The sequence below is a fragment of the Talpa occidentalis genome, unplaced genomic scaffold (genome assembly GCF_014898055.3).
Source record: "Talpa occidentalis isolate TD23 unplaced genomic scaffold, MPIMG_talOcc4v2.1 talOcc4.11, whole genome shotgun sequence".
Taxonomy (NCBI): domain Eukaryota; kingdom Metazoa; phylum Chordata; class Mammalia; order Eulipotyphla; family Talpidae; genus Talpa; species Talpa occidentalis.
In genome coordinates, this window is record NW_023601104.1 from 17,066,687 (window position 1) to 17,080,396 (window position 13,710).

At 36.9% G+C, this 13,710-nt stretch overlaps 1 protein-coding gene across 8 annotated transcripts in view; it reads right to left on the reverse strand.

The window, feature by feature from the left end:
* Positions 1 to 13,710, reverse strand: part of CEP152 (centrosomal protein 152) — a 78,609-nt gene that overhangs the window by 50,529 nt on the left and 14,370 nt on the right. For 6 of the 8 annotated variants that reach the window (XM_054701314.1, XM_054701330.1, XM_054701327.1 and 3 more), the window contains exons 3-9: positions 13,496 to 13,599; positions 13,201 to 13,273; positions 12,841 to 13,119; positions 11,655 to 11,820; positions 8,620 to 8,763; positions 7,465 to 7,604; positions 3,578 to 3,778 (exon numbers count right to left, since the gene is read on the reverse strand). In XM_054701314.1, the coding sequence (XP_054557289.1) occupies positions 3,578 to 3,778; positions 7,465 to 7,604; positions 8,620 to 8,763; positions 11,655 to 11,820; positions 12,841 to 13,119; positions 13,201 to 13,273; positions 13,496 to 13,599 (1,107 nt within the window). The remainder of the gene's footprint in view (positions 1 to 3,577; positions 3,779 to 7,464; positions 7,605 to 8,619; positions 8,764 to 11,654; positions 11,821 to 12,840; positions 13,120 to 13,200; positions 13,274 to 13,495; positions 13,600 to 13,710) is intronic. The other 2 variants (XM_037502431.2, XM_054701332.1) reach the window with 1 other exon arrangement.

Here is a 13,710-nt window from a genome sequence, read left to right on the forward strand (position 1 = left end):
CCCCAAGTCCCAGTAGAAAAAAACATCGCCTCTCATTCAAAAAAGGATAGACAGACTGAATTCCAGACAAACAGCAGAACATGAAAAAGAAATAAATTAAGGTAACTGGGTAAAGTTGCCTGAAAAATTCATAATAAAATAAGTACCTACAGTGAAATGATTATCAAAAAAAGGCTATGATACAGAGAGAAGGTTTTTGGTGCCAGATCTGTAGAAAGACCTAACAACCAGTAAGGCACTAATGATGATAACACAAGGTACTCCTCTCAAAAGGGGACTAACATATACATTCCCTTATACAGATGAAAGCTACTCTGAAGTCTATTTTAGCTTAAAAGCTTAAATTCTGTATTCTATTTCATAATGTAGCTATGTTTGCTTTAAATTTTTTCTACCAAATTTTTGAGCAAAATGAAGCTTCTGGAAACAAATGCATGTTTATTCAACACTGCAAACCTCTTGGCATACTGCTGCTAATTTCCAACCAGCTTGAGAAGCATGGTTCTGAAGCACCACAGTAACACGGCAAACACAATGAATGAGCTCATATTAATGACAGTGTGAACATGTGTGCAAGAAGAGTTATAGAGACAACTAACAGCTATGTGCTGGGGAGTTTCCAGAAGTTTTTAGTAGAGAATGGGAACTGACCAAAAAGTTCAAGAAAAGATAGATATTTAAAACAATGTAAAAGAAAGGCAGACTGCGGCAATAACGTAACTATATGTAACAACCAACTGAGCCATGTTATTTCCTGATGACAATTCAACAAAACATTCTGTTCACCTATCTTTGCCATGATTAGCTCAGTTCAAGATGGATAAAGTCACACATATGTTAAGACTGAATGATTTAAGTGTGGTGATAAAGAGTAAATAGAACTGAACAAATTTCTAGTTGCACAGAAAAATGAGGAACAGGCCACACACACACAGAGGTCTATGGGCATCTCTTGGCCAAAATAAAGTGTTTAAAGTGGAATCTTTAAAAATAATGTGCAAGGAAAAGTAGAAAGTCTTGATATAGAAACCAAAGTCCAAGACTTCACCAAAAGCTGAAGTTTTCAAGAAGACAAGAATGACAAAAGGTTTTATACAATATCATCAGGCTAATCAGAAACCTTAGAAAGGAAACATCTGTGAATGAGAGAAGTAGAAGGCAGCTTGGAGGAGTAATTGCCATTTATCTTTCCTGTCACGCTAAAAAACACAAAAGGAACTCAGTCAAAGTAAAAACCCTTCAAATATGTTGTGTGTACGCTATTTCCTACCCAGAAAAAGAAATGGCTTAGGGAAAACACTAGATTAATATAATTTTATAAGCCACATATTTCTCAAAATATATTACACAAATAGCGAAAAAATAATCAGATTGTTACTCCTCCCAGTACATGTAATTAGGCAATTCCTGTGTTGAATTTTATCTTTCAAATTAAATATGTTTGTAACCTGTTTATATCCTGATGTTTAGTTGTTGCTCAAGAAAAGTGTGTTGAACAGATGAAGGAATAGGACTCATCTACAATGTAGTTGTAATCTCTTCCCACCAGGTGCAACTTTTTCATAAAGCAGTGATTTCAACCTTCTGCACAAAGAGAAGCATGAATTTCTTGGAAAACCTGAATAATCTCATGGGTCTTCTCCACAAAACTGCCAAAAGAAAGTCACACCCACAATTTCAGAGGATTCATTGAAATTCAGTGGATTTCAGAGGAATCACTGAAATTCAGAGGATTCATTGAAATTCAGATGCCAGGTTAAGAACCTCTGTAACCAGCAAAACTTGCTGTGTGTAGACACCTACTCTGTCAACACTGCATCTGTACAATACATAGGTCCACAGCTTGTATGGCTGCATGAGAGCCACTCAGATCCTAGACACTGGCAAATTTATTCAACCCATCTGCTCAATTTTATGTTATTTGAACCATGCTACTATTTCCAAGAGTGTGTGTGTGAATATTCTTTGTAATCTGTTGAATAGAATGTAGTGGGGAAAGGTTTATTTGAAAGGGAAATATTTTATACCTCTTTAATAAATTGTGTAAAGAAAAAAGGCAAGGAGTTAAAATACAGCATGTATGTATGTATGTATGTATGTATGTATTTTATGTAAAAATATCTAAATCAACAGTCTCTATATAGAAGGCACTCATGCATTTTTCTAATTCCTGGTTCATTTTTACATCTTTCCAGTCACGGATCTCAATTTGGATTCTGATAATACAGATTGACCTCTTATTAAAGATACTGCTGAGAATTGATAGTAAATTGACAGACAAAAGGGAGTCCATTAAAAAACACAGCCAGAATGAAAAGACACAGGCACTGTGGAATCACCATTTTGCAAAGGAGTTATGCAATTATATATGGAGGCTAACATCAAGGCTATGCTGTTTACAATTTAAAAATCAGTCACAGAAAGTACTGTGGGAAAAGATCTTAACACTTTCAATTTATGGTTCAGGTGTCTGAAGCCAAGTCAGCACAGAATCAAGACTTTCTTCTATGCTGTAGACTAGGGTTCTTCTATTGAAGCGGGCAGGGCTGTGTGGGGGTGGTGAGAATAGAGAAGAGGGTGGGTACAGAGGTGGAACTAGGAATTCCTTCTGGCGCTTCCCCATGTAATTGTGTCTAAGTCTGCAGAGAATGGTGAGATCCTCAAGCCAGCATGGAAAAGCCACCACACTCCACTCCTCATCATCCAAGGAGGACCAGTCTCTAAGTTCAGCTAACTTGAACACTACCACAACACCACAGCTAAAATTAATAAAACTATTTCAAACTCTACTTGTTTAAGCATGATATAAACTCGGGTTTTCAATCATTTGGCATAGCCTTGGTCATTTTCCCACCCTGATTAAATGCACATTTTTCTATATAAAAAATAAAAATATATGACAAAATAAGTCTAATAAATACTCATATAAATACATATAAAAGTAAAATGGTATACAAACAATTATTATTGCCAATAATGCAAACTTTTATAGCTCTACCAAATCATGGAAAAAAATAGAAACAGCTGTATAAATAAGAAAGAACAACCCAAGTTAGGATGAATTTTAACTGTGGTAGGATTTTCCACACCCTCCCATCATATTTTTCTTCTCCCTTCCCTGTGTGTTAAATTAGTTCTGAAATTACATTAAGAAAAATGTACTCCAGGCCTCCCTGGTGGTGTAAAAGGTTAAGCACAGCACTGTGAAGCTATCCACAGACTCTGCAGTGCAAGTTCGATCCTCGGCCAGGGAGCTACCCACATGGCACAGCAGACCTCTCCTGACTCGCCCACTGCTCCCCTCAGCAGTGTATTTCAGTCAGTCTGCCTGTTCTGTTCCCCACTCTGTCTCTGGTGAATCCTCTCACCCCTGCACCTCTGGCCTGTACCCTAGTTCTTGTATACATAAATAAATAAATCTTTAAAAAAAAAATCTTTGGCTTTTAAGTATTACTTGCAATCTAACATCTACTGCAAACATCCAGTGTTTCTATATTGGCAACCACACTGCGTCAGGGTCAAAAAAAAAAACAGCTTTACTTGTTGGCAACAGTTGCTCATTTGAAATCATCCCAACCTGTTCCTTAAGTGCAGTGACTGTACCATCCAAGTTCTTTTGTAAGGACAACACTTGCTCTTCATACTTCTTGGTGAGGCCTGTGACAATGCTCTGATGCTGTTCTCTGGCACGCTGAAGTGATTCAGAATGATGAAGATCCAGCAGCTGTTGCTTCACGCTTTCCAGAGCCACTTCAGTTGTCCTGCACTTCTTAATCATCTAGTAAAATACACAGAGATCCATGTTCACAGTATGCTCGGGGCCTGAGCATACAGTAACTCTAAAATAATCAAGTATACTTCAGTGATAGTAGAGAAGAGGGGTTTCCCCACCGTGACTCTTGTTCCTGAAGCTTCTCTAGCTGGGGCCTACCCAGCCTATAGTTGCTAAGAATGCTAATCACTGAGTAAATTAATTTTGTAGTTACCCGAGGAGTGTGAAAGAGGATTTTATGCAGCATGATGGCAATGTGGGCATCAGGCAAGGAATCTGGGGCTACTATACAGGTCCCAGTGCTATTTGCATTGCTCTGTGAGCAAAGTGTGTGTGTGTGTGTGTGTATGCTGGGGAGGGGGGGACACATAATCAATTGTTAGGTCATAAAAATATGACTTAGTTTCTTGAAAAACTGATGATATCTGTCAATGGCCACTCGCTGAAAACAAAGTTTTGAATGTTATAACTGTACACATGTTGCAAAATAATGGCATAAGAAGCTAAAGAATGGCTCCCAAAAGATGTCTATGCCCTAGTCCCAAAAATCTGTGAATACATTGTTATATGTCAAGGGAACATTAAAACTGCAGACTGCGGGCCTCCCAGGTGGCACAGTGGGTTGAGCGCTGCATTGTGAAGCTGTCCACAGCCTCTGCAGCATCAGTTTGATTCCCAGCCAGCCAGGGAGATACCCACATGGCGCAGCAGACCTCTCCTGCCGCCCGCTGCTCCCCTCAGCAGTGTTTTCAGTCAGCCTGCCTGTTCTGTTCCCCACTCTGTCTCTGGTGAATCCTCTCACCCTCCCCTGCCTCTGGCCTGTACCCCAGTTCTTGTATAAACAAATAAGTCTTTAAAAAAAAAAAAACAAAAAAGACTGCAGACTAAATTGAAATTGCTAATCTTGACCTTACAAGGAGAGTATCCAGAATTATCTGGGTACACCCAGTGTACCCACAGGGTCATTAATAAAGAAAACTGAGGCAGAAAAGGCAGACCATGACTTCTGGCTCAGAAGGTGGAAATGGCTGCAAACCAAGTAACACAGGTGGAACAGAAGTTGGAAAAACCAAGAAAATAGATTCTCCCCCTTGTGTCTCCAAAAGCAACACAGGCCTGCGGACACCTGGCACTTAGCCCAGTGAAATCCATGTCAGTCTTCTGACCTCCAAAATTGTGAGGTAATAAATTTATGTTGCTTAAAACCACTAAATTGGTAATAACCTGTTACGGCAGCTATAGGAAAGCAATATACCTGGTGATTCTGTGGCTTTAAATTTTTTATTTATGCTACTTTATTTTCTATAAATGTAATTTCTAGCTCATAAAGAGACTACAAAGTTATAACCTTTTTACTACATAAAAGCAATTCAACTTTTTAAACATAGTAAGTAGCAGCTTTCTCGAAAAGTTAAAAAGTCTAATAATCTACGTTACACGTAAAAATTAAAATTTCAAGTGAGACTTATTTATTTCAATACTAGTTTGTTGTTCAGGAAATAATCTGGACACTTCAAGCCAGAAAGAGTTCTAAGCACTTAGGAATATAATGACAAGATCCACACTCTTAATTTGTGATGGAGAGAGATCAAGAGCCAATGACAGGTTTAAAAAAAAGGAGAGAATTTCAGATAGTTACAAAAAAAGAATAGGATATGGCATGGAAGAGAAAGAGGCATACGGAGTTATGCGCTCCCTTAGAAATACGGTGGATGGAAACTTCTCTCTCAAAAGGTAACTTCTTAGGTGAGATCTGACAGGTGAAAAAGAGCCAGCAGACCTGAGGCAATAGTGCTTGAACTCTTCCATTAAGTCATCCTCAGAACTACGCACAAATCTCGTCTAAAACCAAACTCAGTATTTTACAGTCACTTTCATTTTAAACTGCCCTCTTTCCCCTCTCCAAAATGGCATTAGTCTCATGAATCACCCACCACCAGGACTGACTACCAAAGACTTATGACTATTTCCAACAAAAAAATAGTTATCTCATTGACAAAAGAATGTGCTGTAATTTCAAAGGCAAGTGTACCACGGTCAAAGAATTTAGGTTCTGATGCTTTGTCCACAACCCGCTTTGCAACCTTGGGTAAGTAACTTAACCTTTCTAATACTCAGTTAACTCATCTATGAAATGGTAGACACAATGCCTTGCTAATCAAAATTGCAACAAGATTTTTTACCAAAAAAAAAGAAGTTGGAATGTAATCTGGTTCAGACTCTATGAAAAACAATATGGAGATACCTTAAAAAAAAAAATAGAAATCTCATATGATCCAGCAATACCTCATCTAGGTATTTCACCAAAAAAAAAGAAAATACTAATACAAAAAGGCTTATGAACACCTGTGTTCATAGCAGTGATTTCCATAATTGCCAAGTCATGGAACCAATCTAAGTACCCACCAACCAATAGAGAAATTGAGGAATATAAACTCAGTGGAATACTGCTCAGCAACTTAAAAAGATAAAACTGTGCCTTTGGTACAAAATGTGAGATGATCATGCTAAGTGAAATAAATCAGAATGTGAAAGACAGATAATGATGGTTTTCACTTATATGTGGAACACAAATAGCCAATAAAAGCATATACAAGTTCCCAGCAGGAAGGGTGGGGGGCATGGTAAGAAGGGGTAAGGTAAGGACAGGGATAAGGCACTGGCACAGGAAGTTCAGTGGAGTGAGGGAAGCACATGCGCATATATAAGAGTAAAAATGTAAACCCCAAAGTTATGTAGACAAGTAAACAACTAACAAATTTAAAAGAAAAACAAAAACATGCATTGATTCTCAGGATTCGAAAGAGAAACTGCTAAAAACAACTACAAATTTTTTTAAGAATATTAAGTCTAGTCCTGGCTTACAAATTTCAAAATACATCATAAAGCTATAGTCATAATAGTATCAGAGCAAGAATAGAGAAATACATAAGAAAAAAATATATAGACTAGGTCAGTTTTAAACAGCAAGATTCACTCAACATACACTGACCACCTGTTCTGTGCTAGATGCTGGGTTTAGGTGGTGGAACTGGCAGGATGAGAGCAACCCGTTCTTGCCTTCAAGATGCTCTAAGTCTATTATATTTGTTGACTTTCTATTTGTTACAATAGATGTGACCTTCCTGCCTGGATAAAAACGCAGTGGAGACTTAGGAAATGAAAACTCAGGAGCAGGGACTTATTAATCAAATGAATGGAAAAGGCATTCCAGAGAGATGAGACAGCACATATAAGCACACTAATCAACAAACAGATAGTAAGGAGAAAGAGTAAGAGGACAGGCAAGGATCACATGGCATCAAATGGCCATACTTTGTCCCACAGGTATTGTGGGGTCATGAAGGACTTTAAATAAGGCAACGGCATAACTATATTTGAGAAAGATTATTCAGAAGGTCATAAGAGAGAATTTGAGGAAGGGGTAAAAGATCGACTAACTAAGAGACTTTGTAAAAGATGGTAAAATCCGGGACAGAGGAGCAGAGGACCTGAGATATCCAGATTTCTGGAATGGTGACCAAGTGGAAGTAGCACTACTCCTTCAAGGTAAAGGAAGGGAAACTAGGCTTGTGCTGGAAGAAGATACAAACTTCAAAGTTGTTCTAAATTTAATCTTGTCCATAGTTTTGTTAAACAAACTTATCACTGTAATAAGTAACTTGACCACAATAATCAAGATTAATATTTACCTGTTCTTCATTGACTTTTAATGCTTGTATTTGGGTCTCCAGTGCTTTTATTTGTGCTTCAAGCTGTATCTCTCTTTCTTTTCCATTCTGAAAGAGTTTCTGTGATTCTTGGAGGCTAAGGGTCAAACCATCCTTTTCATCTATGGCATTAAAATGTTTATATAAATAATACATGCAATCCCAGTTGCCACAGTCCCTATTATATATCAGATCTATATCAGATATAAATGCTGTTGTATTCAATTCAAAGGAACTTTGGTGGATTTAAAGAAATTGAAGGAAAAAAAAAAAAAAGAATGCCCAAGTAACACCCAAAACACTATAGAGAACCAGAAACAGTTCCTTCAAAAGTTATACTGTAAATTTTTTGGAACTAAAAAATATTTCCTAACAATGATTTCAGCATTTGTGTACTTGAGAAGTTACATAGATGTGACAAGCCCTGCTAATCAAAGGAAGAATCTGAGGATTCACTGCTTCTTAAATATACTTACAATGAACTTTTAAATTCACCCAGTTTTAAACTCTTCCCACATACTTTACTGTAACAGTTCACAAGCTCTTCCCTCAAAATAAATTTTACAGAAAGAGACCTTTTCACTATCAATTAAGTTTGAAATGCATTGAAGTTCAGTCCCAAATTAATCTACAAATTAAAGTCCAACACTGACCAAAATGACAGATAGCACGAAGAGTAAGCAGTAACAATTTGAATCTGTATTTACACTATGTGTTTCTCCCAGCTATGGCACTGTTCCTCCTGGCGCTCCTAAATAAGTTCAGGGTCACTAACTCTTACTTGGATTAAAACATCATGCTAATTTTTAGGCTCAGAAATGGATTACAAACTAAACACAAGTCTTTCTGGGAAGTGGAATACTTCATCCAAAATAAACTCCATAAGGAATCAACAACTTTCAGGACAGAATGCTGTTAGTAATGTTCATTGATTCTTACAGTCTAAGAGAAAGAAGATAAGGGGGAAATTTAAGATATTTCGGGATAAGGTGTCAAAAGTCTTGGGTTTTTGTTTTGCTCTGATGAGTCCTTGACCAACTGTGTCAATTTTCTAACCTTCATATTTTAACAAAGCAACTGGAAACAAGGTATCTCATGTGCCTCATAAATCACAGTACCCAATACTGGTTATCTTACCTTTGATCATCAGAAGTTGGTGATTTAGATATCTTATTTGACGCTCACGTTCGTTTAACTTTTCAACTAAATTGTCTAGTTGTCTCTCTTTTGCTTTGTTAAGAACCTTAAGCTGAATAATCTGCATATTTTCCGAAGAATCTGCTTTGGAGTGAAAGACAATTTATTAGATAAAAACATTCAAAAATTTTTAAAAAATTCCAAAATGAAAATGAGTAGTTATTTAGACCAGTGTTTTTCAAACTGTTGATGCGCACTATGGTCTCATGAAATTAATTCGATGGATTGTGAACAGCATTTTTTTTAAAAAATGAGATAGACTATAATACATCAGAGCATATCATGCAGTACAAAATAAGTGTGATCTTGTGAAACTTGTTTCAGTTATGTATACTTACTTATATCCATAAATGTTATAGACCATGTCATCACATAAAAAAATGTATTTCTTTTTATGGTCACTCCAGGAAAGCTTATGAAGAGTCACTGATTTAAAGTATAATTGTGGGGCCTCCCCGGTGGCGCAGCGGTTGAGCGCTGGGTTGTGAAGCTCCCTGCGGCCTCTGCGGCGCCGGTTCGATCCCCAGCTGCTCCCCAGCCACCGGAGGAGGGTCCCACATGGCGCGCAGACCTCTCCTGCCGCCCGCTGCTCCCCTCAGCAGTGTACTTTGGTCCTTCTGCCTGCTCTGCTCCCCACTCTGGCTCTGGTGAATTCTCTCACCCTCCCGTGCTTCTGACTGTACCAGTGCATGTATAAACAAACAAACAAATAAATAAATAAAATACGTGCCTCTAAAAAAATAAATAAATAAAAAAATAAAGTATAATTGTGATCACTACCACAATGACTAATTAAAAATAAATACATACCAATTACAATAAAATAGAGTTCTACATGCTCATAAAATTGGAAACGTGTCCCAGCTTCTATAAAACAATTTCTAAAAAAACCTTCTAGATATCATTCTCAAAATATTTTAAATAACAGCGGTAATTACATTGTACTCATATTCATGCTGGCACATAGCTGCTTTTTAATTAATTAAAAAAGTGACTAATAAATAATTTTGAAGTCTTCTTTCACAAATGATTAAAGTCATTTTAGGGATTACCAAAGAAGTGATCAGGGGAAGAAAAAGAAAAAAATGGATGGTAGGATGAGGATAATGCTTCAGTGACACGACAAATATTCCTCATTTTCTAATGGAACAAAGCTTCTACTTGCTAGCAGTTAAATCTACCCTTTTTGAAAAAAGGTATGATTAAAACAAAGCAAATAAAATTGAAGACCATAAGCTATGTTACCAATCAAACTGCAGGGGCTTAGAGCAGGACTAAGGTTTGAATCACTAAATTCAGCACCACTGTTACTTAACTTAAAAGTGTCAAATTTGGGCAAGTGTGCAATGGACTTAAACAAAAAATAAGTGAACTATATAAAATGCACATCATTTAAGAAACAGATAGAAGGTGATAGAAGCAGAAAGACCAGAAGACGTAAATGTGACTAAACACGGGAGCTCAAGAGTCAACGCCAAGATGTCAGGCCACAGATGTGAGGTTCATTTACTCAACCTAAAACCAGTTATGCCACACGTGCCATCTATTTCCTCCTCAACTTGTTCACAAAAACCTATGAGCAAAGAGAGGCCACCTCTATATTTGCCACTGACTCCTTCAGAAGAAAGATCTGGCCTCCCCTAGAATTACCCTGTGGCCCTGGCATATGATGGAAGCAGCACTAAGCAGTGAGAGCAGCAAGTCCTCTTTTTTCTTTGGCCTAGCCCAGGACACTTGGAACACCCAGGTTGACTTTACCCCATTCTTCAAAGGAAAAAAACACTCGCCAACCTACCGGAGGATCATACCAGCCCTTAAACATGCACAATAATTAGAAGTTATTTCAGGCCAGTGACAATAAAAGCTGGACATATGAAAACACTAATTCAGATTAGTCACAGCACATTGTTTTTGACATTTCATCTCAAAATTCTCTGCTAGAAAGACACTCTTCTCACTCTCATATAGTATATCACACATTTACTTACGAAAGAAAACATTTTGTAAAGTACCACATGACTAAACCTGAGCTATAAGCCTACTTTAAATTCTGAACATGAAGTAATTTATATCAGAGTTGCTTAATATTGCACTAAAACTCTAAAAGTAAAAAGTTAACATAATGCCTAAGTCATTAAATTACATTTCTATATAATGAAAGTCTATGACTGAAGTGAAAACTATTTCATTTTCTAAATTACATTTGTTAGGAAAAGAAGAAAGAGGGACTCCCTGGTGGCACAGGGGTTAAAGTCTCAGCATTATCAAGCCATTGGCAGCCACTGCAGCACGAGTTCGATCCCTGGTCAGGGAGCTAACCCACATGGTGCAGCAGACCTCTCCTGTCTCGCCCTCTGCTCCCCTCAGCAGTGTCTTTCAGTAGACCCATCTGTTCTGCTCACCCTTCTGTCTCTGGTGAATCCTCTCTCTCCCACCCCCACCCCTGCACCTCTGTCCTAAACCCCAGTTCTTATATGCCTAAATATATAAAAATAAATCTTGTATAAATAAAATAAATCTTAAATAAATAAATAAATCTTTGGGAAAAAAAGAAAAAGATGAAAGAAATAAAAAGTCTTAGCAAACTAGAATGACTGAGATATACAATTCAGAAATATTTCTTTCAGTTTTTTATCATGGGAAATTTCAAATACATAAGAAGGTAGAGAGAAGAGCACAACGAATCCCATAAATTCATTGGTCCTACTCAACAATTATGGGCTCATGGCCAGTCTTGCTTTATCTGTATCCTTCCCAACATTACCCCCCAACAAAGGATTATTTGAAATAAGTCTTTGGCTTCATCTCAGTTTATTCATAAATGTTTCAGGATATATCTCAAAAATAAGCATTCTTTGAAAATTACCAATCATAATTAGATTATTGCACTTAAGAAAAAATTCTTGAACACATCTCAAAGTGTTCAAAATTTTCCCATTACGTTAGTAAGACATAAATACAAACTCAATACATACTTTCATTAACTCCTAAAAATTGTTGCTGCAGGTCTTCAAATGTTTCGCTTCCTGCGACTTCTTGGGTTGGTGAGCCATTATTCTGGACAGAAGACTGATAAGGTTTATATGTCACTTTATATGGTTCCAAAGCTTGACAACTGGGACCTTGTGATGTACCAAATGGCTATTATAAAATGGTAAATGAAATTAATAATTAGGAATTGGACTTTTCTTCAAAAATTATATGAAATAGACACCTTAATTTGGGTATTCAACTTAATAGTGGTACAGTGACAAAATTTATACACATATATTTGCATAAAAATAGAACTCATTATATAAGACTGCTAATTAAACATCTGCAATATATAATTTCACACATCTTAATTTTCATCATGCAAAGGGCCATAACACTCAAGAATTTCAAATAGATTGTACATAAAAATTTAAGAATGATTTAGATGATGCCAAAATCTTGGGAACATAAAAATGCACACATTTAATAACAAGAACATATAATTCAAAGCCTCATATTTGATACTCAACCACTTGTGGAATGAATAATATTCTACAAAGAAAGAATTAAGTAAAACTGACCACCTTAAAAGTACCAAAATTTATTCTGTAATTGCATGACACAGAAAGAATAGGTATCACCAAAATGAGTTTTCATGGTCATTGAAAAAAGCTAAGAAGACACTAACTATACCGGAAGGTCTTACTTAATTATGAGTTTCTTTCCTTAACATATACGCTGTCTACTGTGATATCATCACAAAACAAAATGTTAGTTTTGAATTGTTTGACCTAAAATTTGTTTTAAGGGTGGTGAGCTAGAAAATCAAGGAAACTAAATGGAGTCATCTACACATACTTACTGCTTTCAAACTATATCAAGATACTGAACACAGATTCTCACCTGAGCATAGTGAAGTGCTAGAAGCCAGAAGCAGCAGTAAAGGATGGTTATTCTTTGACAGACTTAACTTCTAGTGTTTAATTAACTATTTCCAGAAAGCATCCATTTTAAATCCCTGAACTAAGATCATGACTGCATTAGATTGTGAACAGAAAACAGCATGAGCCTGAATAAATGTTCTCTCAGAAATTTTTGCACTTAAATCTTACCATTGCTTAAATACACACAGACAAGCAAAAGCATGCATATACACTCAAATTCTTCAAAGTTAAGTTCTCACAATACCTGAAAATGATTCCTCTGGGTATCTGAAAACTGAATTACATTGCTTGGTTGGCTATTAAATTCTTGCTTCTGGCCATTGGTATATGGCCTAAAGTTTTCAGGAAGGTGGTATAAATCAGTCTGTTCATATTTGCTAGGAGGACTATAGCCACTTCCACCTTCATCTCCAACTTCTTCAGGATGGTATCCAGCATGCTGGTCTTCAGTTTTACCTTGATTCTCTTCCCAGTCATTGCCACTTTTATTTCCAACATATAAACCCTGAATCTCACTGTACTCCTATCAGAAAACAAAAGTAAGACAAAAGTACTATGATCTACTCCCACCCTCATCAAAGTCATTATCACAATAGATACTTACATTTACATTTTGAGATTTGGGCAGCACTTGATGCTCATTCCAGTTCATTTCCAAATGCTCTGAATGATGCGGTCTTGAGAAAAATCAATACTTTAGATTTAGAGTCTATCATTTATTTGCATATAGATCTCACAAGAACCCCAAGACGCTAATAGCTTTCCCTCCAACCTTCACCTACAAGCTAAAGAATGAGTCTATAATCTTATAAGCACATGCATTATTTACCTGCAGAAAATGCAAAGAAAGAGAATTATAGAATTGCAATATACAAGTGAAAGGGATCCAAAGTCCTTACTCTCCCTCTGTGCTGTCCTCGCTGCAGTCCGAATAGTGGAGCTCAGGGGAGGACAGGTCATCATCCAGCATATCATGAGGAAGGTCTGTGAGTAACTGCTGCAACTGAGACAGGAGAGCCAGCGTCACCATCACACTGATTTCAACATGAGATGCCAAAGCTGCCTCAGAAAGAGTGGTTTTAACTATAGAAGTTACTAATTTCTCCATTTCATA